The sequence below is a fragment of the Hemitrygon akajei genome, chromosome 6 (genome assembly GCF_048418815.1).
Source record: "Hemitrygon akajei chromosome 6, sHemAka1.3, whole genome shotgun sequence".
Taxonomy (NCBI): Eukaryota; Metazoa; Chordata; class Chondrichthyes; order Myliobatiformes; family Dasyatidae; genus Hemitrygon; species Hemitrygon akajei.
This window is the reverse complement of record NC_133129.1, coordinates 186402594-186427998: the sequence shown is the minus strand read 5'-3', so window position 1 is coordinate 186427998 and position 25405 is coordinate 186402594. Positions and strand designations below refer to the sequence as shown.

Sequence of the window (25405 nt, the reverse complement as noted above, 5' to 3'; positions counted from 1 at the left end):
CCATCTATCTGTCTATCAACCCATCAATCTACCTGTCTATGTATCGATCTGCCTGTTTTTCTGACTATCATTAAGATTCAGTTAAATTTATTTATCACATGTACATTGGAACATACAGTGAAATGCATCATTTGTGTTAACGGCCAAAACACCCCAAATGATGGAGAGTCCTAGTACTTGGCTATATTTAAAGTGGAGTTTGATAGGTTCTTGATTAGTCAGGGCATCAAAGGTTACAAGGAGAAGCCAAGAGAAAGGGGTTGAGAGGGGTACCAAATCAGCCATGATGGAATGGTGGAACAGACACAATGGGCTGAATGGCCTCATTCTGCTCCTGTGTCTTATGGTCTTATAGATGGTTACAGGCCTCAGGCTGGGGTGGTGAAGGGCTGCCCAGTGAATGAAGGAGGGTTAGTGTGGGGGTAGGCCAGAAACCTGCAGAATAGCACTGTGAGTGAAGGAGGATTTACAGGGAAGGTCCCTTTGTTGTCCTGTGGGAGAGGAGTGATAGGGAGGGTCCCTCTGTGTTCCTGTGGGGGAAGAGTGATAGGGAGGGTCCCTCTGTTGTCCTGTGGGAGAGGAGTGATAGGGAGGGTCTCTCTGTTGTCCTGTGGGGGAATAGTGATAGGGAGGTTCCCTCTGTTGTCCTGTGTGAGAGGAGTGATAGGGAGGGTCCCTCTGTTTTCCTGTGGGGGAAGAGTGATAGGGAGGGTCCCTCTGTTTTCCTGTGGGGGAGGAGTGATAGGGAGGGTCCCTCTGTTGTCCTGTGGGGGAAGAGTGATAGGGAGGGTCCCTCTGTTGTCCTGTGGGAGAGGAGTGATAGGGAGGGTCCCTCTGTTGTCCTGTGGGGGAGGAGTGATAGGGAGGGTCCCTCTGTTGTCCTGTGGGGGAAGGGTGATAGGGAGGTTCCCTCTGTTGTCCTGTGGGGGAGGAGTGATAGGGAGGGTCCCTCTGTTGTCCTGTGGGGGAAGACTGATAGGGAGGGTGCCTCTGTTGTCCTGTGGGGGAGGAGTGATAGGGAGGTTCCCTCTGTTGTCCTGTGGGAGAGGAGTGATAGGGAGGGTCCCTCTGTTGTCCTGTGGGGGAGGAGTGATAGGGAGGGTCCCTCTGTTGTCCTGTGGGGGAAGACTGATAGGGAGGGTGCCTCTGTTGTCCTGTGGGGGAGGAGTGATAGGGAGGGTCCTTCTGTTGTCCTGTGGGAGAGGAGTGATAGGGAGGGTCCCTCTGTTGTCCTGTGGGGGAGGAGTGATAGGGAGGGTCCCTCTGTTGTCCTGTGGGGGAAGACTGATAGGGAGGGTGCCTCTGTTGTCCTGTGGGGGAGGAGTGATAGGGAGGGTCCCTCTGTTGTCCTGTGGGAGAGGAGTGATAGGGAGGGTCCCTCTGTTGACCTGTGCGGGAGGAGTGACCGGGGAGGGGGTGGAAATGTCCCCCTCCTGTCCTATGGGGAGGGGAGGGGAGGGGAGGGTTGCCCAACCCAAGGGTTTATGGAGGAGAAAGGTGACAGGGGTTCCACCGACACTCGCTCCAGCCCTGTACCACACTCCTCCATTTCCTGCCATAGTGGCGCTTTCCGGTTGCCGGGCAACGGCGCGTTCCCGTGGTAACGGCGGGAAGCAAACCCAGCAACCCCGCGCGGAGTCGCGGGAATTCCGACACTCGGCACCGGCCGGGGCGCAGGTACCCGGGCGGAGGGACCGGCGAAGGGTGGGCTGAGGGAGAGTTGACAGGGGACAGAGTCGATGGGGGTGAGGAGAGTTGAGAGAGGGGAAAGAGTCGATGGGGGTGAGGAGAGTTGAGAGAAGGGAAAGAGTCGATGGGGGTGAGGAGAGTTGAGAGAGGGGAAAGAGTCGAGGGGGGGTGAGGAGAGTTGAGAGAGGGGAAAGAGTCGAGTGGGGTGAAGGAGAGTTGAGAGAGGGGAAAGAGTCGAGTGGGGTGAAGGAGAGTTGAGAGAGGGGAAAGAGTCGAGTGGGGTGAAGGAGAGTTGAGAGAGGGGAAAGAGTCGAGTGGGGTGAAGGAGAGTTGAGAGAGGGGAAAGAGTCGAGTGGGGTGAAGGAGAGTTGAGAGAGGGGAAAGAGTCGAGTGGGGTGAAGGAGAGTTGAGAGAGGGGAAAGAGTCGACGGGGGGTGAGGAGAGTTGAGAGAGGGGAAAGAGTCGAGGGGGGGTGAGGAGAGTTGAGAGAGGGGAAAGAGTCGAGGGGGGTGAGGAGAGTTGAGAGAGGGGAAAGAGTCGAGGGGGTGAGGAGAGTTGAGAGAGGGGAAAGAGTCGAGGGGGGTGAGGAGAGTTAAGAGGCGGAAAGAGTCGAGGAGGGTGAGGAGAGTTGAGAGGGGAGAGAGTCGACAGAAGGGGTTGAGGGGCAGTGGGGATGAGGAGGGTGAGGAGAAGGGACAGGGTGGTGAGCAAGGGGCAATGTGGGTAAGGGGGAGGAAGGGGAAATAGGTATGATGGGGAGAGGCAACAAGAAGGGATGAAGGGGAGGTAAATAGAAATGTTCAGAGGGCAGGGAGGAGAGGTTATAAGAGGAGCAGGATGAGGAGAGGTGGAGGCGCAACTGGACAGCATGGTTATGATTGAGGAGGGGTAGGTGATGGGAAGAAGGGGAGAATGGGGAGAGGATGAGGAGGAGGAGGGGAGGAAAGGGAAGAAGGAGTATGGGTAGTGGTGAAAGAGAAGGAGTGGAGGAGAAGTGGAAGGAAGATGAAGGATGACAACGGGAGGAGGAGAGGAGGAGGGGATGGGGACGTGAGGGGATGAGGAGTGGTTGTGATGGTTTGGGGAAGGTAGAAGGAGGAGAGGAAAGAGGAGATGGGGACGGAGGAAGAGCAGTCGGGGTGGAGGAGGATGGGGAGTGAAGAAGGGGGGATGGAATGGGAGAAGGAGAGGAGGAGGAGATGGGGAAGGGAGGATGAGATGGCAGGGGAGGGATTGGGAGGATGGGGGAAGGGAGAAGGAAGATGGAGGATGGATTTGGGATGAAGAGGAGGAGGAGGGGAAGGGAAGAAGGAGGGTGGGAACAGGGAGGGGAGGAAGAGGGGAGAAGGTGATGGGGAGGAAGGAGAGGATGGGAAGGGAGTGAATAGTGAGGATGGGGCAAGGGAAAAGGAGGGGAGGGAAGGGGGATGAGTTCGGGAGGAAGAGGACGAGGGGAGGGAAGATTGGGGATGGGTTCAGGAAGAAGAGGACGAGGGGAGGGAAGATTGGGGATGGGTTCGGGAAGAAGAGGACGAGGGGAGGGAAGATTGGGGATGGGTTCGGGAGGAAGAAGAGGGGAGGGAAGATTGGGGATGGGTTCGGGAGGAAGAGGAAGAGGGGAGGGAAGATTGGGGATGGGTTCGGGAGGAAGAGGACAAGGGGAGGGAAGGTTGAGGATGGTTTCAGGAGGAAGAAGAGGAGGGAAGGAAAGATTAGGATGGGTTCAGGAGGAGGAGTGGAGGGGAGGGAATAAGGGGATGGGGATAGAAGGAGGGGAGGAAGAGGAGGAGGAGCGGGAAGGAAGATTGGGGATGGGAGGAGGGGGAGGGGATGCTGAGGGGAAGGAAGAAGGGAAGAGGAGGGGTGGCGGGGGAGTGGAAGTGCTCCAGTCCACAGTAACACAGGGCAGCAGATGGATTACAGTGTCCGTCCTTCCCTCTCATGTGAGTGCTCTGACACTGACCCCGCACTGTGGGAGGGGCAGGACTGAGGGATGCTGTGTGATGACATTCTCTGAAACACCCCCATTACTCCATCTCAAAGACCAAGGCAGCTGCAGTTTACTCTTGCAGGGCTAACAAAAGAGGGGACCTAATTCTCACTCCCCTGTTTATAGCATCTTGCTGTGCTTTCTTGTGCCCCCTAGCGATCGTGTGTGCCATGCCCCCTGTAGGTGATCAGTGTGGGTGATGTTCCAGAGTTCTGCAGGCGACAGGAGGCTGCTCCCTGCTTCAAACCTTTATTGACTCTCCATGGCTGCCTGTGGAACAGATGGACTTCAAGAGGAGGGTGAACAGATACTGCAGGGGATCGTCACTCAACTCCCTTCCTCACTGGAGCCACCTGCACAGGTTAGAATGCAGGAACAAACACCCTGTCTCCCCCTTACAGGAAAGATGTTGGGGCCATGGAGCGGCCGCAGAGGAGATTCACCAGGATGTTAGAGTGCTTGAGCTATAACGTGAGGTTGGACAAACTTGTGTTGTTTTCTCTGAAGTGAAGTGAGGGGAGATCTGATGGAGGTTTTTAAGATTGTGAGAGGCATAGATGGAGTAGACAGACAGCATCTTTTTCCCAGGGTGAAATGTCTAATACCAGAGGATATGCATTCAAGATGAGAGGGGGTAACTTCATAGGAGGTAGACCATAAGAGATAGGAGCAGAATGAGGCCATTCAGCCCATCAAGTCTGCTCTGCTGTTTCATCATTGCCGATCCCAGATCCCATTCAATCCCATACACCTGCCCTCTGATCATATCCCTTGATGCCCTGACCATTTTGAGGCTGAGCCCTCTTCACATCCCCTTTCTGGTCTTTTCAACATTCGATAGGTTCCAATGAGATCCCCACACATTCTTCTAACTTCCAGTGAGTACAGGCCCAAAGCTGCCAGATATTCCTCAGATTTGAACCCCTTCAGTCCCAGAATCATCCTCGTGAACCTTCTTTGAACTCTCTCCACTGACAACACATTCTTTCTGAGATACGGGCCCCAAAAGTGTTATCAATACTTAAAGTGCGGCCTGACTAGTGTCTTATAAAGTTTCAGCATTATCTCCTTGTTTTTATAATGATGTGTGGGGAAGTTTTTTACACAGAGAATTCTGGGTGCCTGGAATGTGTCACCGGGGGTTGGTGGAGACAGCTACAATGCCAATATTTAAGAAGCATTTTGGACATGGACACATGTAAAAGCAGGGAATGTGCAGGCAGAGCACATTTCAACTGCAGATACAGAAGCAGAGTCTGGCACTTGAAGGAAGACTGCAATCTCAAACGTGAGAATGCACACATTCCAGCCAATTAATGTTTCTTTATGATTGTATTAACTCCCTTCCTTCTGTTTCAGTCTTGTCAAGGCTTGATCAAAGCACAGTGTTGCCAACACTCATTGCTTCCCTTAGTCCACGTTCTGGGAAAGATTTGTGCTTTAGTCAGACACTCATTAAGGAGCAGTATTAATTTAGTTCTAGTTCACTGCTTTCAAAGTTCAGTGACAGTGTTAGTTTTTAGTTAGTTTGAGAGTTTTCAGTTGTTGGCCCTGTTGGCCTAGTGTTTATTATTTTCCTTTATTCTGTACAGTTCTTATGAAACCTCTGAATTGTTCTTTTGGTGCCAGTATCTCTCCCTCTGTACATGGGCCATCACTGAACCCCTGTCAAGGAGGGTGAACTGTTCAGTCTGTTTCTGTGTCTCTCCCTCTGTACATGGGCCATCACTGAACTCCTGTCGGGGGGCATCATGGTTTGTACAGAATAATGGACTGAAGGGACTGTTCTTGTGTTGCACTTTTCTATGTCCTAATCTCTTGGTCTCCCAACCTACCTTATCGAGTCCCTTTGCACTTTATTGCCTGCCTGCCCTGAATGTTGTAGTTGTAACATTCCATTATTTTGTTTTACATTTCCTACGACCTCATTGCACAAATGTAAGGAACAATCATGAGAACACACACATCAAAAGCTTTTTAACTGTATCTTGGTCCACGTGATGACAAGAAACTAAACCTATGATCAACCTTCTGATAATTCACAGCAGATGCCATCTTGTTGGTTCTCCACTCAACTCTGGAACATCTGGACATCAGGGTGCTCTTTATCAATGACAGCCCAGCATTCAATACCATCATCTCCTCAATACTAATCAACAAACTTCAAGACCTTGGCCTCAATACACCTTTGTGCAATTGGATCCTTGATTTTCTCATTTGCAGACCCTGTCTGTTCAAATTGGCAGCACTTCCTCCATAATCTTCATCAGCATAGATGTCCACAATGCTGTGTACTTAATCCCCTGCTCTAGTCGCTTTGCACTTATGATTGATTGGTTGTTTGTCCATCATTGTCGATGAAGACCTCGACACCATTAGACGATGATGATGGTGTTGAAACTAGCGCTTGATCGGGATTTAAGTGAGGGAGAGTTGTGCGGAGTCAGCCTCACTCTCTCTTCCCAATTCCCATCTGGATCCAGTGGCAAGACAAGAGTTGAGATGGCTGGGGATGGGACTCGGTGCAGTGGATGACCAGGACATCTTCTGTGTCTTGTCATGCTCTACGTGTTCCACGATGCTTGCAGAGACCGCCTTCCTGACCATTGGACCTTCCATTGGTCTCGTCCACTCAATCCGCCGGAGTCTGTCTTCACATGCTGGGATAGACAACTCCCTATCTCACCGAGGGTTCGAGACCCGTCGGCTACCCTCACCTGGTTTAGCCGGCTTGTCAAAGCCGTTGGCTGGGGTGTGGAAACATGCAAACAGCTATGGGGAGCCACAGGTGAGAGCTGAGTGCCAGGTGGGGGCCAAAGGTGGGCAAACCGCCTGAAAAGGACGCGACACATTCCCCCAACAGAGGTGCTAACCCTCCCTGACACCCCATACACTCTTATGACTGTATGGCTAAGCACATCTCTAATGCCATATTCAAGTTTGCTCTTGACAGCACTGTTGTAGGCTGAATCAAAGGTGGTGACGAATCTGCATACAGGAGTGAGACTGAAAATCTGGCTGACTGGAGCCACAACAACAACCTCTCACTCAATGTCAGCAAAACCAAGGAGCTGATTATTTGCTTCAGGAGAAGAAAACCAGAAGTCCATGGGCCAGTCCTCATCAAAGGATCAGAGGTGGAGAGGGTCAGCAACTTTAAATTCCTCAGTGTTATTATTTTGGAAGACCTGTTGTAGGCCCCGCACTTAATGGCAATAACTGAGAAAGCACGGCAGTGCCTCCACTTCCTTTGGAGCTTGTGATGACTTGGTATGTCATATAAAACTTTGACATACAACTTTTGACATATAGATGTATGGTGGAGAGTATATTGTCTGGCTGCAGCACCCCAATGCCTTTAAATGGAAAAACCTACAAAAAGTAGTGGATATTCAGCTCAGTCCATCACAGGTAAAGCCCTCCCCACCATTGAGCACATCTACATGGAGTGTTGGAAAGCAGCATCCACAATCCCACCACCCTGGTCATGCTCTCTTCTCGCTGCTGCTATCAGGAAGGAGGTACAGGAGCCTCATGGCCCAAACCTCCAGATTCAGGAACAGCTATTACCCCGTAACTATCAGGCTTTTGAACCAGAGGGGATAATTTCACTCAACTTTACTTGCTCCATCACTGAACTGTTCCCACAACCTATGAACACACTTTTAAGGATTCTTCATCTCATATTCTTGATACTTATTGCTTATTTATTTATTATTACTATTTATTTATTTTTGTATTTGCATAGTTTATTGTCTTTTGCAGATTTATTGGTGTGGTCTTCATTGATTCTGTTATGATTCTGTTATGGATTTATTGAGTATGCCCACAAGAAAATGAATCTTAGGGTTGTATATGGTGACATAAATGTACTTTGATAATAAATTTACTTTGAACTTTGAATTTTAATTCATCACAACATGTACAAGATGATAAGAGGATAGCCAGAAACTTTTTTTCCTGGGGTAGAAATGACTAAAACAAAGGGGGGAGGCATAATTTTAAGGTGATTAGAAAAAAGTATGGGGGGATGTCAGTGGTAGGTTTTTTACACAGGAAGTCATGGGTGTGTGGAATGCACTGCGAGGGGTGGAGGTAGAGGCAGATTACTATTAGGGGCATTTATGAGATAGAGGAATAGAGTTCTGTATGGGAGGGAAGGGTTATATTGATCTTAGAGTAGGTTAAAAGGTTGGAACAATAACATGGACTAAGGGCCTGTACTGTACCACAGTGTCCTAAGTTCGATGTTCTAAAATTTGCCTTTGGTAGTTTGAGGTATATTACCAAAGCAGCAATCTCCCCAGGGTTCAGTATTGAGTGTGATGAGATTTAACAGGGTCATCACTCCACGACCTCACTGCCCCGTAACACGTCGGGGTTCTGGGACACCCTCAAACCTTGGGCAGAGGGTAAGGCTTTTTTTTTCCAAATCTTTTTATTATTACTATTATCCAAAATACAAGAGTACATCGAAGTAAGTAACACTTACAATGTCTCAAAAGGGAAAAAACACAAGGATTGAAAAATATGGTGACACAAAAAAAAGAGAAGAAAAGAAAAAAAACCTACTAAAGCAAGAAAAAAGTGAGGAAAAAGAAAGACCCATTTGGTGTTCAACCCCGTGGCCATGCATCATACAAAAAGCTTCTAAAGATAAACATCAAACCGCCAGCAAAAAAAATTATACCAAAATTTACAATTAGTTTGTGGAGAAAATTTATCAATTATGTAACTCAAATGGTAATAACGAGCAAATGAACCACATCTTTTCTCAAAATCAAACATAGGTTCGAAGGTTCAACTTCTAATTTTCTCCAAACTAAGACATAACATCACTTGAGAGAACCATTGTGACAGAGTGGGAGACGACGTATCCTTCCACTTCAACAGAATGGCCCTCCTAGCTATCGATGTAACAAACGCTATAACATATTGATCAGACAAAGAAATACCACAAATATTATTATTCCAAAGAGCACAGTTAATTTGTTAGGTTGTAAATTAATTTAAGTGCTTTAGAAATTTTAGAAAAAAACTGACTTCCAAAACTGTTCCAGTACAGAACAAGACCAAAACATGTGTGTCACTGTAGCTGTCTCAGTTTTACATCTATCACAATAACTATCAACATTAGGAAAGATTTTAGACAATCTCTCCTTCGTCAAATAATAACGATGTACAATTTTAAATTGAATCAATGAATGGCTACCACAAATCGAGGAAGATTTAACCAACTTCAAGATCCGCATCCAGTCCTCCATTATAAAAGTCAAATTAAGTTCCTTTTCCCAACCTTGTTTAATCGTAAAGAAAGGATACTTATCCCATTGTAACAATAAATTATAGATTCTTCCAATGGAACCCTTTATCAAAGGATTCATACTCATAATAGTATCTAACAGGTCGGCCTCTAATATGCAAGGAAAATTACTTAAATATTTTTGTAAGAAATGTCTAACTTGAAGGTATTGTAAGAAGTGTGAATATGAAAGAGAGTATTTATCAACTAATTGTTCAAAAGGCATCAGTCTATCTTCTTTAAATAGATCCAAGAAAGAATTAGTACCTTTATTTTTCCAAAATAAAAGAATTGGATTACTCAAAGAAGGCTTAAAAATAGTTTCAATAAATTAAACTACAAAGTTTAAATTTTTTTAAGATTAAAAAAATTATGGAACTGTTGACAAATTTGTAAAGAATAGTTAATCACAGGGTATAAATTTAAATTAGCAACTTTAGCTAAGGCTGGGGGGTTTTGTTGAACCTTTGGTGAAAATGGTTCCCATAAGGTTCCCATCATAGTCACAGAGCTACAGTATACTGCAGGGAGATAGAAACATAGAACAAAATTACAGCACAATACAAGCCCTTTGGCCCACGATGCAGTGCTGAACATGTACTTACTTTAGAAGTTACCTAGGGTTACCCATAGCCCTCTATTTTTCTAACCGCCATGTACCTGTCTAGGAATCTCTTAAAAGACCCTATTGTTTCCACCTCCACCACCTTTGCTGGCAGCCCATTCCACGCACTCACCACTCTCTGAGTGAAAAAATTACCCCTGACGTCTCCTCTGAACCTACTCCCCAGCACCTTAAACCTGTGTCCTCTTGTGGCAGCCATTTCAGCCCTGGGAAAAAGCCTCTGACTATCCACACGATCAATGCCGCTCATCATCTTGTAAATCTCCTCTGCACCCTTTCTATGGTTTCCACATCCTTCCTGTAGTGAGGCAACCAGAAATGAGCATAGTACTCCAAGTGGAGTCTGACCAGCATCCTATATAGCTGTAAATTTACCTCTTGGCTGTTAAACTCAATCCCACAGTTGATGAAGGCCAATGCATACACCTTCTTAACCACACAGTCAACCTGCGCAGCAGCTTTGAGTATCCTATGGACTGGGACCCCAAGATCCCTCTGATCCTCCACACTGACAAGGGTCTTACCATTAATACTATATTCTGTCATCATATTTGACTTACGAAAATGAACCACCTCACATTTATCTGGGTTGAACTCCATCTGCCACTTCACAGCCCAGTTTTGCATCCTATCAATGTTTCGCTGTAACCTCTGAGAGCCCTCCACAATATCCACAACAGCCCCAACCTTTGTGTCATCAGCAAATTTACTAACCCATCCCTCCACTTCCTCATCCAGGTCATTTATAAAAATCACGAAGAGAAGGGGTCCCAGAAGAGATCCCTGAAGCACTCCACTGGTGACCGACTTCCATGCAGAATGTGACCCGTCTACAGCCACTCTTTGCCTCCTGTGGGCAAGCCAGGTCTGGATCCACAAAGCAATGTCCCCTTGGATCCCATGCCTCCTTACTTTCTCAATAAGCCTTGCATGGGGTGCCTTATCAAATGCCTTGCTGAAATCCATATACACTACATCTACTGCTCTTCCTTCATCAATGTGTTTAGTCACATCCTCAAAAAGTGCTGAGGGCAGCCCACAAGTGTTGCCACGTTTCTGGCACCAGTGTAGCATGCCCACAACTTACTAACCCCAACCTGTATGTCTTTGGAATGAGGGAGGAAGCCTCTGTAGTCATGGAGAGAAAGTACAAACTCCTTACAGACGGTGGCAGTAATTGAACCTTGTTTGCCAGCACTGAACCACTATGCTACTGTGGAATATTTGCTCCTTCAGGAGAAGGTGCTTCCAGAGTCTGGATTTGGGGGAGTAGTGGAGCTGGGGTTTTGTCCCCGGGAGGGGGTTGGAGTGAATATCTGTAATCGGGAACACTGTCATCTTCACACCATCCTCTTTCTCTGACTCACAGTGCCACAGGTCTAACCCACAGCCAATACAGAGGGAGAGCAGAGAGGAGACACCAGGTGGTGTCAACCAGCACCTCCACCATTCCATCGCGGACACATCGGCCAGTGACCTCACTAATCTACTGGCCTTGTTCTGCCAGGAAAGGTAAGGTTGTTATTATTTTTATTTATTGTTTTTCCTTTTTTATTTGCACAGTTTGTTGTCCTTTGCACATTGGTTGTTTGTCCATCCTGTTGTGTGCCACCTTCCATTGATTCTATTGTGTTTCTTTGTACTTACTGTGACTGCGTACGAGAAAATGAATCTCCGGGTTGTATATGGTGAGAAATAGTATGTACTTTGATAAGAAATTTGCTTTCAACTTCAGACCTACACTGCATTAAATTGTCGAGTCTCAGCCCCTCACAACTGAGTGACATTGAGATCGGAGAGAGTGAGGAGATTGAGGGGCATGTTCTCAGACACTATCAGACACCACTCACACTACATAGAGTAATTATTTCTCCTGGAGGGACGTGGAGGACGAGGGCTCACAACATGACATACAGTCAGTCCAGGCTGAGGTTCCATGTCTCCCCCTGGGCAGAGTAGACAGGTGACATCTGTCACTGTATATGGGGCTCCCTTTGGGGGAGTTGCTGCTGTCTTGTGCCACAATGGCACAATAAACAAGAGCCACTCAATCCCTCAAGCCAGTCTGAACATTCAATGTGATCATGGCTGACCTACACTGGCCAAGTATTTAAGTACTCAATGTATTTAAGTAAACTACTTAAGAACTTTTTAAAAGCTATTTATTAATGCTTTTTGAGAGGGTGATTTTAGGTGCATATCATATTTTTACTGAGTTAAGTATTGTATGTAATTAGTTTTGCTACAATAAGTGTATGGGACATTGGAAAAAATGTTGAATTTCCCCATGGGGATGAATAAAGTATCTATCTATCTATCTATCTATCACCCTCACTGTTGATCTATCAAATATTTACCTCCCTCCACCTTGAATATATCCAACATCCTGGCCTCGCCACTACCAGGGACAGAGAATTCCAGAGATTCACTTACCTCAGTAAGACCTAGGAGCAGAATTAGACCATTTGACCCATCATGTCTGCTCCACCTATGGCTGATTTATTATCCATCTCAACCCCATTCTACTGCCTTCTCCCTGTAGCTTTTGCTACCCTGACTAATCGAGAAACTGTCAACCTCCATTTTAAATATACTCAATGACTTGGCATTCACAGACATCTGTGGCGATGATTTCCACAGTTTCACCGCCCTCTGATTAAATTCCTTCTCATCTCAATTCTAAATTTTGTATTCTGAGGCCGTAACCTCAGGTCCTAGACTCCCCCATGATTGGAAATATGCTCTCCATATCCACTCTATCTAGGCCTTTCAATATTCAATAGGTTTCAATGATTCCTCCCTCATTCTCCTAAACTCCAGTAGGTACAGGCCCAGAGCCATCAAACACTTCTCACGTTTCGATGTTTAATTCCCAGAATGATTCTCGTGAACCCTTCTCTGGACCCTCTCCAATGCAGCACATTTTTTCTTAGAAAAGGGGTCCAAAGCTGCTCTCATTACTCCAAGTCTGACAGAAGGAATCTCTACACACCACAAGGTTAAATTACCCGTGACTAATCAAGAACCTATTAATCTTTGCTTTAAATATATTTATTTTTAGCCCCTTGTCAGTTTTTGCTACTGTCTGCCCTAACATTCTGTTATTAACAGGATGCCCTTGCTCATTAGAGCACTGGAGTGGAAGAGGCAGCAGGTGAGGAGGAAGAGGGAGCTGCTGAAGGAGAGGGAGTTGCAGGTCCTGTCTGCCCGATACCCGGTGAAGCACCCTTTGGCCCAGACGGAATGGCTGTGGTCTGAGGTTCAAGCGGTGAAGACCAGACTTGTGGAGCTGCAGATGATGTGAGAGCCAACTGGCCGAAATGAGGGTTGGGGCACGAGGGTAATGCTTAACTCCACATCCCATGGTTCCCAGTGGGGCATGGTGGGGAGGTGGGGATTGTAGGGAAAGGGATTAGGAGAGGTGGTTGGTGTAGTAAGTCTGGGATGGGCAAGAGAATGGTCAGACCAAACTGTGACACACCATCTTCCTATAGTGTGACCCTCCCACAGTGTGACCTTTCCTGAGTACCACCTCTCCCACAGCTGACACAGTGGTTAATCGTGATGAGCAGGAGAAGTTTACTAACTTTCTGGAACATTCTCTTGGGTCAGGTATGAGGAAGAGGCAGTGCTGAATGCCCAACTCCATGAAGTTGTCCAAAGGCTGACCCAGCAAATGGAGAGAGAGGAAGCGCGGCACACCCAGGTATTGGCTTCCTCCTCACTTGGTCTCAGCTATCACCTGCCAGTTTGTATTCCTTCCCCTCCACCCCACCTCCTTATTCTGGCTCCTTCCTGCTTTCCAATTCTGATGAAGAGTCTCAGCCTGAAGCATCAACTGTTCATTCCCTTCGTCCTGCCCAGAGCTCGCCCCAACTTCCCCATCCTTCACTCAAACACTCCATAAAGTCCATTCCTTTTGTGGGTCTCTAGTGTTACTGCCCCTCCCTCTTTCTCCACAGGATCCCTATCCTCAGACTCCTCCTGTTGTCACAGTGTGTAGCTGGTTGGTCTGGCAGAGCTTCTGTTTGGTGTTGACCCCAGACTGCTGTTGGTAGGGGAACCCAGGAAGGTGGGTAGGCATGGTGTCGTAAGGACTACAGCACAGAAACAGGACCTTCAGACCACTCAGTCTGAACCGCCCATTCACACTAATCGCAATGTTCAGTCTCCACGCATTCCCATCAACTTCTCCCCAAATTCCAGCCCTCACCCACACACTAGGGACAACTTACAACTGCATTTTGGTAAATTGATCTATAATAGTTACATGTACCAAGTTACAGTGAAAAACTTGTCTTGCACACTGTTCATACTGTTCAGATCATTACACGGTGCATTGAGATAGAACAATAACAGATTACTGAGTACAGTATAATTTTTTGGGGGGCAGGGGGATGTGGGAGGAAGCCAGGGAAACTATGCAGTCACAGGGAGAGCATGCAAACTCCAAGCAGACAGAACAATAACAGACTACTGAGTATAACTTTTTTTGTGGGGGATGTGGGAGGAAGCTGGAGCATGTGGGAAAACTATGCAGTCACAGGGAGAACCTGCAAGCTCCAAGCAGACCGCACCAGAGGCTGGGGTTGAACCCAGCTCTCTGGAACTGTTTCATTTCAGAGCTTGTCACACAGGCTGTCAGCCATTCTTGTCTGGCGCGTAGTGTCAGGATTGGTCCCCTTTCGGATTAACCGGGTCACGGTATGAACGTTCCTGACTCGACCCTTGTTTCTTACGAGGCTGAGTGACTAGCTCGATGCTCAACCCAGCACGGATGGAAAGCGTGCCCGGTGGGGGGGGTGGCAACTGGGTTCAAACTCGGGAACCTTCGCTCCGGAGTCCGGTACTGATGCCACTACACTATCAGCTGGCTTCTGGAACTGTGAGACCATAAGACCATAAGACATAGGAGCAGATTTAGTACATTCAGCCCATCAAGTCTGCTTCACCATTCTATAAGTGCTAATTTATTATCCCTTTCCACCCCATTCTTCTGCCTTCTCCCCTAACCTTTGACAGGGCATCAAAGAACCTTTCACTGTGAAAACAGGGGGAAGTCAGAGGACAGGGATCCTGTGGGAAGTGAGGGAGGGGCAGTGACACACCTCCCAAAAATAATGGATTTTAAAGAATATTTGAGTGAAGGGCGGTGAGAACCTGACTAATCAAGAACCTATAAACCTCCGCTTTAATATCCCCAATGACTTGGCCTCCACAGCCATCTGTAGCAATGTAGCTCTGCCTGCTATACCACTCTGCCACCATGAGGTTGGGCCCTGTGATGGAGAGAGATTTGTCTGGCAATGGTAGAGGTGTAATTGGTCTAACTGTGTGCAGCATGGGGCTGCTTCACTTACTGAGGGGCTGTAAATGCAGATGAACAGATACATTAGGGGCATTTAAGAGACTCAGATGGGTTGTGTAGGAGGGATTGAAGGGTCAGCACTGCATGTGGGGTGAAGGGCCTGTACTGTTCTGTGTTGTACAAAAGTCAGAAGTTAGCCACTTCTGGAATCTTCTATCACCTTCTGGAAAAAAAATCCTCTTCCCCCTCCCCTCTTCTTCTATTCCCCACTTTTGCCTCTTACCTCTTCTCCTGACCTGCCTGTCACCTCCCCCGGTGCCCCTCCTTCTTCCCTTTTCTCCTACGGTTCACTCTCCCATCAGATTCCTTCCTCTTCAGCCCTTTACTTTTCCCACCCTCCTGGCTTCACCTTCTGGCTTGCCCTCTTTCCCCATTCCCACCTTCTTATTCTGGCATCTTCCCCCTTCCTTTCTAATCCTGAAGAAGGGCCTCGGCCTGCAATGTTCGTTCATTAACCTGAAGTCTACAGATGCTGGAAGTCCACACAAAATGTTGGACAAACTCAGCAGGTCAGGCAGCATCTATGGACAAGAACTGCCGATATTTTGGGCCGAGATCCTTCATCAGGTCTTGAAATGACAATAGATGCTGCCTGACTCGGTGAGTTCCTCCAGCATTTTGTGTATGTTGACACGGAGAGGATATAATAAGCTGGTAAGGAAGGCCGGCTCTGTCGTGGGCAAAGTACTGGAGAGTTTAACATCAGTAGCTGAGCGAAGGGCGCTGAGTAGGCTACGGTCAATTATGGAAAACTCTGAACATCCTCTACATAGCACCATCCAGAGACAGAGAAGCAGTTTCAGCGACAGGTTACTATCGATGCAATGCTCCTCAGACAGGATGAAGAGGTCAATACTCCCCAATGCCATTAGGCTTTACAATTCTACCGCCAGGACTTAAGAACTTTTTAAAAGCTATTATTAATGCTTTTTGAGATAGTGATTTAGATGCATATCATATTTTTTTTACTGAGTTAAGTATTGTATGTAATTAGTTTTGCTACAACAAGTGTATGGGACATTGGAAAAAAAGTTGAATTTCCCCATGGGGATGAATAAAGTATCTATCTATCTATTTCTATTGTGGGTGAGTGCCAGAAGATGGTGAATCTGTGGAATTCATTACCACAGACGGCTGTGGAGGCCAAGTCATTGAGTATATTTAAAGCAGGGGCTGATGGGTTCTTGATGAGCTAGAGTGTCAAAGGTTACCAGGAGGATGGGGTTGAGAGGGATAATGAATCAGCCATGATGGAATGGTGGAGCAGACTCGATGGGCTGAATGGCCTCATGTCTTATGGTGTATATAGAAGAGGAAAGGAGGTTCTGGGCCAGCCTGTTCCGGGAGAATGCTTACTAGCTCCTGCCCTTCTATGCCCACAGGACTTGCTCTCCATGGGCGAACAGATTGAGAGATCAAAGCTTGGAGTATGGATGCTGGAGGAACACATGGGAACCAACGACATGGAGGAGGCTTTGAAAATTATTCATGAGAGCTGGAGATCAATGGTGGAATTTGAAAAGAAAGCTTTTCAGGAGAACATCGCACAGACATATGATCAAAGTGTACGGAGAAATGTTTCTCACTCTGCACTGTACAGCTTTGTACAGTAACACTGGGCACTCCCTCTACTGCTCTCGCTGTGTAGCTCCACAGAATTATGCAGCAAGTTAAGCAACTTCTCAAAAATCACCCGAGATGGAAACTTTCTTTGAAGCTTTTAATGAGATCTCTTACTTGTGAAAAGATATTGCTGTTCCTAGGGAAATAAAGAGTGGATGGAGAGGTATGTCTTTCCACTGTGCTCTTCAAATTAAACCCACACAGGAAAGGACATAAAAACAGCTTACATATAGAAGGTGATGTTTATAGAAAGTGAACTGAGCCTCTAGAGGCCACAACACTCCCTCAGCCCTGCACACGAGAGCTGGTCCTTGCCCGTTGGTTTGACGATATCTCTCCTTTGTCCATCAGCTGGTGACACTGAACGCCCTGCGGACGAGCAATCAGCTGCTTGTGAAGGAGGCGCTCTCCGAGCGGCAGCAGCTCCGCCGGTGCTCAGAGGTGCTCAGTGACCACGCCAGAGCTCTGCGGTGCAAGGTGGGTACCGAGGTGACCAAAGGAACTACCGATGTGAAGGGCAGTGGTGACAGACTCACTGAAGGGGGTTGGCATCAGGTTCATCGAGATGTAGCGCCTTAGAGACTGTGTTAAGGAACTGGAGCTGTAGCCCGATGGCCTTTGGCCTGTTTGGGAAAGTGAAGAGGTGATAGACAGGAGCTACAGGCAGGTAATCACCCCAAGGCTACAGGAGACAGACAAATGAGTGACTGTCATGAAAGAAAAGGGAGATTGGCAGATAGTGGCTGTCCCCCTCAGCAATAAGTACTCCATTTTGAGAATTGCTGGGGGAGATGGCCTATCAACAGAGACCATTCCTCTGGCACTGAGTCTGGCCCTGTGGCTCAAAAGGGTAGGAAACTGAAGAGGATGATGGCAGCAGTTATTGCATACTCTATAGTCAGGGGGACAGACAGGTGATTCTATGGATGCAAAAAGAAAACATTGATTGTAGTTTGCCTCCCAGGTACCAGGCTCTGTGATGTTTCTGGACGTGTCCACAATATCCTGAAAAGGGAAGGTGAGCAGCCAGAGTTGTGCCAATGGCATAGATAGAAAAAGGGATGAGATCCTGAAAAAAGAATGCTGGGAGTTAGGAAGGAAGCCGAGAAGCAGGACCTCAAGGGTGGTAATCTCAGGATTGCTGCCTGTGCCACACAGTGAGGATAGGAATGGACTGGGGTAGCAGATAAATGGATGGCTGAAGAATTGGAGCAGGGGGCAGGGATTCAGATTTCTGGACAATTGAGACCTCTTCTGGGGCAGGTGTGACCTGTATAAAAGGGACAGGTTACATGCAGGTTTCCTAGAGCTGTTGAGAATAGTTTAAACTAATATGGCAGGGGGCTGGGAACCAGGATGATAGGGGTGAGGATGAGCCTGCAGGTTTACAAGTAGATGATGGATGTATCATGAATGTAAGGAAAGACAAGCTAATGATTGCATTCAAATGCAGACAGAGCAAAGAGTTAAATTGTACCACAGAGGCAAAATTTAAAAAGGTGAAGAATGCAGGACTGAAGGTGCTATATTTAAATGTGCATAGCATTCGGAATAAGGTTTACAAACTCGTGGCACAATTAGAGATTGGTTGGTATGACGTTGTGGGCATCACTGAGTTGTGCCTGAAAGAAGGCCATAGTTGGGAGTTTAACCTCAAAGGCCATACTTTGTATTAAAAGGACAGGCAGGAAGACATAGGCAGTGGCATGGCTCTGTTGGTAAGAGATGGATTACATCTTTAGAAAGAGGTGGTGTAGGGTCAGGAATGTTGAGTTTTTGTGGGTGGAGTTAAACTGCAAGAGTGACAAAACCATTACGTGAAACAAGATGTGGGGTTGAGATTACAAAAGGGAGCTGGAAACATAATAAGGGTAATGTCACAATTGTAATGGAGGACTTCATTGTGCAAGGGGATTGGCAAAATCAGGTTGGTGTCAGATTGCAAGAGAGGAAATTTCTTGAATGCCAATAGAACATAGAATAGTACAGCACAGTATAGGCCCTTCGGCCCACAATGTTGTGCTGACCCTTAAACCCTGCCTCCCATATATCCCCCCACCTTAAATTCCTCCATATACCCGTCTAGTAGTCTCTTAGATTTCACTAGTGTATCTGCCTTCACCACTGACTCAGGCAGTGCATTCTACGCTCCAACCACTCTCTGAGTGAAAAACCTTCCTCTAATATCCCTCTTGAACTTCCCTCCCCTTACCTTAAAGCCATGTCCTCTTGTACTGAGCAGTGGTGCCCCGGGGAAGAGGCGCTGGCTGTCCACTCTGTCTTTTCCTCTTACTATCTTGTACACCTCTATCATGTCTCCTCTCATCCTCCTTCTCTCCAAGGAGTAAAGCCCTAGCTCCCTTAATCTCTGATCATAATCCATACTCTCTAAACCAGGCAGCATCCTGGTAAATCTCCTCTGTACTCTTTCCAATGCTTCTACATCCTTCCTATAGTGAGGCGACCAGAACTGGACACAGTACTCCAAGTGTGGCCTAACCAGAGTTTTATAGAGCTGCATCATTACCTCGCAACTCTTAAACTCTATCCCTTGACTTTGAAAGCTAACACCCCATAAGCTTTCTTAATTACCCTATCTGTGAAGCAACTTTCAAGGATCTGTGCACATGTATCCCCAGATCTCTCTGCTCCTCCACACTACCAAGTATCCTGCCATTTACTTTGTACTCTGCCTTGGAGTTTGTCCTTCCAAAGTGTACCACCTCACACTTCTCCGGGTTGAACTCCATCTGCCACTTCTCAGCCCACTTCTGCATCCTATCAATGTCTCTCTCCAATCTTCGACAATCCTCTACACTATCCACAACACCACCACCTTTGTGTCGTCTGCAAACTTGCCAACCCACCCTTCTACCCCCCCCCATCCAGGTCATTAATAAAAATCACGAAAAGTAGAGGTCCCAGAACAGATCCTTGTGTTGTAGGACTCTTTGACACTAACCCCCATGCAGATAAATACCCCAGCCTTCACCCTTTGGTCTTGCAGGTCCAGTGTGAGGAGACACAGTGTCGGATGCTGGCGGAGACACTTGAGCAGGAGCGCAGCTGCAATCAGTACTATCTCCGAGCCCTGGAGCAAAGGTGTCAGGTTAGTCAGTGAAACTGCACCCGGCCACTGTAGCAGAAGGAATTGATCCACTATCACGGCTGCTGCAGTCTTACCTTTACTATTACACTACCGTGCCACCCTCTTTGGTCCAACCTGTATGACCACTCTGTGCTGAACAACACCTCCTCCCCAGGAAGCAGTGAATGACCCTCCTGTACACCACCTCCAACATAAGCACGCCATTCCAGAGGTATGGAGGCCACAGCAGTACACAGTGCTCCAGCAGAAACTCAAGAGTGTCAGGGGGCAGAAGTGAGTGTAATTGGCCTAATTCTGTTCCTGTGTTTTATAACCTCACCAACACCCTGTAAATTGGCATCAAAACCAGCATTCCCCATTCATCATCATCATCTTCATTATATACTGGGTCTTCACATCCATACCCCTTTCAGTTAAAGACCATTGCTTCGCCCACCATCCCAACGACCCCCTACAGTTGCCTACTGATGCTTGGGCATCCCTCTCTGTTTAAACAGTGTCTTCCATTCCTGTACTTACTACCAACACGGAAGACATAGAACATAGGACATTGAAATCTGCAGCACATTACTGGCCCTTCGAGCCACAATGTTGTGCCGACCATGTAACCTACTCTAGAAACGGCCTAGAATTTCCCACCACATAGCCTTCTATTTTTCTAAGCTCCGTTACCTATTTAAAAGTCTCATAAAAGATCCTGTTGCATCTGCCTCTACCACCATCTCTGGCAGTGCATTCCACACATCCACCACTCTGTGTGGAAAACTTGCCTCTCATATCCACCTTGGACCTACTTCCAAGCACCTTAAAACTATGCCCCCTTGTGTTAGCCACTTCAGCCCTGGGAAAGCCTCTGGCTGTCCACATGATCAATGCCTCTCATCATCTTATACACCTATAAGATCTCTTGTTTTAAGACCATAAGACATAAGAGCAGAATCAAACTATAAGGCACATTGAGGATGCTCCACCATGCTTACCTTCTCCCTGTAAACGTTGGTGTATCAAGCTCTATTTTGAATATACCCAGTGACTTGTTACAGGGAGAAGGCAGGAGAATGGGTTGAGAAGTTTAATAAATCAGCCATGATGGAATGGTGGAGCAAACTCAATGGGCTAAATGGCATAATTCTGCTCCTATGATTTGTAGTCCTCCGCCTTGTTAATAATGAGAAGATGGCAGGTCCTCTAGTAAGGGTCTGCTTTCTTGAGGCAACACCTCTTGAAGTTGTCCTTGTTGGTTGAGAGGGTTGTGCTCGTGAAGGGTGGTCTAGATTCCTGTGAAGTACCACACCCAGTGCTGATACAGCCAGTCAGAGTGCATTCTGCAGAAGTCTTTGGTAACATACAAAATCTCCTCAAACTCTAATGAAATATAACCACATATTCCCAGATATCACTGGGTCCTCTGTTATGGGGTGGAGGAGTGGGGTGTCTCCCAGACTCCAGTGCACTGACCGGGCTTTGCATGCTACTGTGCAATCTTCACAGCAGAGAGTATCCTAACAAGCTGCGTCACTGCATGGTGCAGAAGATGCACTGTGGTGGACAGGAGGGCTTTCAAATGGGAAGTCAAAACTGCCCAACTCATCACCAACACAAGCCTACCCATCATCAAGGACATATAGACAGAAAGGTGCCGGAAAAGGGCCAGGAACATCATGAAGGATCAGACTGTTTGTCCCACTCCCATCAGAGAGGAGGCTACATAACATTCACACCAGGATCACCTGACTCAAAAAGTTCCTTTCCCCAAGCAGTAAAGCTGATCAACACCTCCACAACCCAACCCTCCACACCCCCAACCACCACTACTTTATCATTTCCTGTCAGTCACCTTATGTGCAGACACTCCTGTGCCTAGGGTCACTTATGGGTAGACAATCAATATATATAAGCTACCTTTTGTAATTGCAGTGTCTTGAAAATGTACTCATTCCCCACCCTTCGTTTATATATATTGAGTATTACAAGGGATTTTGTTCAACTTAACTAAGAATTTTTATTTGCGAATCACGTTTCATTTATTCACAGTAAAACTCAAAATCCGGGGAAATTATAAAGCATGAAAAACTAAAAATTCAAAAATTGAAATGTCAGCAGTTCAAAAGTATTCACTCCCCCCTTTGCTCAGTTGAACCACCTCTTGCAGATATTACAGCCAGTTGTCTTTTTAGATAAATCTCTATTAGCTTTGCACAACATGATGGAGCAAGATTTTCCCATTCCTCTTTGCAAAATTGCTCAAGTTTTGCCAGGTTAGTTGGGGAGTGGCGATGGACTGCAATCTTGAGATCTTGCCGGAGATGTTCGAACGGATTAAGGTCAGGATTCTGAATGGGCCACTCAAGGACATAAATTTTCTTCATTTGAAGCCATTCCATGGTTACTCCGGCAGTGTGCTTTGGGCCATTGTTTTGCTGAAAGACACACTTCCTCCGCAGTTTAAGCTTTCTGTCAGAGTTTAGCAGGTTTTTAACCAGGATCTCACTGTATTTAGCAGTATTCAACTTCCCTTCAATGAAATCCTGACCAGATTTCCAGTCCCTCCTGTTGAAAAGCATCCCTAAAGCATGATACTCCCTCCACCATACTTACAGTAGGGATGGTGTTACTACATCACACGTACCACTTAGGGTTGAGGCCAAAATGTTTCACCTGAGTTTCATGCGATCACAAGACCTTCTTACATATCTTTACAGCATCTTCTCAGTGACACTTTGCAAAGTCTTTACAGGATAGGATATGCTTTTTTTTAGCCAGGGCTTCTTCCTTGCAAATGTTGGCACGTGGCCAAGTGGTTAAGACGTTCGTCTGGTTATCTGTAGGTTGCTAGTTCGAGCCATGGCTGAGGCTTGCGTGTGTGTTCTTGAGCAAGGCACTTAACAACACATTGCTCTGCGACGACACCGGTGCCAAGCTGTATGGGTCCTAATGCCCTTCCCTCGGACAACATTGGTGGTGTGGAAAGGGGAGACTTGCAGCTTGGACAACTGCTGGTCTTCCATAAATAAAAACCTTGCCCAGTCTTGCGCCCTGGAAACTTTCCAGGGCGCAAATCCATGGTCTATCGAGACTAACGGAGGCCTACTACTACTTCCTTGCGACTCTTCAATAAATACTCTTTTTGTGCAAAGCCTTAGAGATTGTGGAGCTATGAACTTCATCTCCATTTGCAGCCACTGGCTTCTGCATCTCACTCAGTGACTGCTGGCATCACACAAGTGCCATTCTTCTCTGGCAACTAAGTTTGGAGGGGTAGCCTGACCTAGGCAGTATGGCTGTGATTTCATGGTGGACTACACTGAGCTCTGGAGGTATGTGAGATGGTCTTTGTTGAGTCTGTGCACTACTATATATATATATATTAAAGAAAAGCATGCACACAGGATATGGCTTTAACTGGTGTATTCACATTGCAGCGAGTAAGACAGAAAGAGAGCGCAATACACATGCATAGACAACAGATCAATATGAAGTGCTAAGGGGAGAAGTCATTGCTCTAAAAGAAATAGATTCACAATTTACACTTAGAAACATAGAAAACCTACAGCACAATGCAGGCCCTTTGGCCCACAAAGCTGTGCCAAACATGTCTCTACCTTAGAAATTACTGGGCTTACCCCCTATTTTAATAAGCTCCATGTACTGATTTAAAAGCCTCTTAGAAGACCCTATTGTATCCGCATCCACCATCGTTGCCGGCAGACCATTCCACGCACTCACCACTCTCTGAGTTGTTACGGACCCCGTAACTGGGTCACTTACCAGCAAAGATAGAGAGGTCCGTTGAAGTCTGATGATACGATTTTAAACAGTATTTATTAGTAAAAATACACAAAAATAATATCAATGCAAACATACAGATAATATATGTCATCAATACTAAATCTAAAAGTGCGGGTATAATAATAATCAATAAGAAATAAGCTCTATCGTTGTCTAGGGGATAATGTATTGTCCGATGGAAATATAAAGTTCACTCAGTTCATGCAGGCTGCAGCCTTTGGGGACCACTGTGTGGCAATGGTTGGAGAGAGAGAGAGATTTTGAGAAACTTGCTGGCTTTCCTTTTATGATTTCGATCCGTCAGGAGTCCCGTTGGTGTGGCTGTTCACTTGTGGCTTCTCCTTTAGCTAAGCCGTTCTTCTGTGATGAGCCCGCCACCCCGGCAAGGGAGGACGCACACGAGCCCTCACCGGCGTTCGCTATTAAACGCTGTCACTGGATTTCCAGCGTTTCTCCTGGTGCGTCTGAAGGGGTTGTTCCCCAGACCCTCTTTTATCCTTACTCACGGGGTCTCAGATGTCAATCAGGTTGGGATGACGCAATCCCTCAACCGGCCCATTCTGGTCGTCCCCTGAGGGGCTTCAATGAATAGTACAGTACTCAATACACAATTCCGTCTCCAAGAGACAATGGCCGTTATCAGTGGCTTTGTTTCGCTGAGGCCAGGACACATTCCAAACCTTGTGGATTCTGCGTGTCTCTCTCTCGTTTCCTGGGTCCCAGACCCGAATTAATAGCGATCTTGCGATTCTCAAAAAGGAGGGGGCGACTTTGTACCCTTCGGCCCCTCAGAGTTGCGGCACATTCGTAACAGAGTAAAAAACTTACCCCTGACATCTCCTCTGTACCTACTCCCCAGCACCTTAAACCTGTGTCCTCTTGTGGCAAACACGAGGAAATCTGCAGATGCTGGAAATTCAAGCAACACACACAAAACAGTGGTGGAATGCAGCAGGCCAGGCAGCATCTATAGGAAGAAGCACTGTCAATGTTTCGGGCCAAGACCCTTTGACCCTTCATCAGGACTAACTAAAAAGAAAGATAGTAAGAAATTTAAAAGTGGGGGGGGGAAGCAAAATTATAGGAGAAGACCGGAGGGGGTGGGGTCAAGCTGAGAGCTGGAAAGGTGATTGGCAAAAGGGATACAGAGCTGGAGAAGGGAAAGGATCATGGGACGGGAGGCCTAGGGAGAAAGAAAGGGGGAGGGAAGCACCAGAGGAAGATGGAGAATGGGCAGAGTGATGGGCAGAGAGAGAGAAAAAAAAGAGGAGGGGGAAAAAACTATATATATCAGGGATGGGGTAAGAAGGGGAGGAGGGGCATTAACAGAAGTTAGAGAAGTCAATGTTCATGCCATCAGGTTGGAGGCTACCCAGCTGGTATATAAGGTGTTGTTCCTCCAACCTGAGTGTGGCTTCATCTTGATGGTAGAGGAGGCCATGGATAGACATATCAGAATGGGAATGGGATGTGGAATTAAAACGTGTGGCCACTGGGAGATCATGCTTTCTCTGGCGGACGGAGCGTAGGTGTTCAGCGAAACGGTCTCCTCTTGTGGCAACCATTTCAGCCCTGGGAAAAAGTCTCTGACTAGCGACATGATCAATGCCTCTCATCATCTTGTACACCTCTATCAGGTCACCTCTCATCCTCCTTTGCTCCAAGGAGAAAAGGCCGAGTTCACTCAACCTATTCTCATAAGACATGCTCCCCAATCCAGGCAACATCCTTGTAAATCTACTCTGCACCCTTTCTATGGCTTCCACATCCTTCCTGTAGTGAGGCGACCAGAACTGAGCACACTACTCCAAATGGGGTCTGACCAGGGTCCTATATAGCTGCAACATCACCTCTCAGCTCCTAAATTCAATTCCACGATTGATGAAGGGCAATACACCATACGCCTTCTT

The 25405-nt window shown here is 47.0% G+C and overlaps 1 protein-coding gene across 2 annotated transcripts in view; it reads left to right on the top strand.

The window, feature by feature from the left end:
* The first annotated feature begins 1643 nt into the window (after positions 1-1643).
* LOC140729769 (uncharacterized) overlaps positions 1644-25405 on the top strand; it is a 70997-nt gene continuing 47235 nt past the window's right edge. The window contains exons 1-8 of one of the 2 annotated variants that reach the window (XM_073049964.1): positions 1644-1677; positions 3836-4040; positions 10976-11118; positions 12718-12906; positions 13219-13312; positions 16357-16539; positions 16949-17074; positions 19605-19706. In XM_073049964.1, the coding sequence (XP_072906065.1) occupies positions 3942-4040; positions 10976-11118; positions 12718-12906; positions 13219-13312; positions 16357-16539; positions 16949-17074; positions 19605-19706 (936 nt within the window). In that variant the 5' untranslated portion in view covers positions 1644-1677; positions 3836-3941. The remainder of the gene's footprint in view (positions 1678-3835; positions 4041-10975; positions 11119-12717; positions 12907-13218; positions 13313-16356; positions 16540-16948; positions 17075-19604; positions 19707-25405) is intronic. The other variant, XM_073049965.1, reaches the window with a different exon arrangement.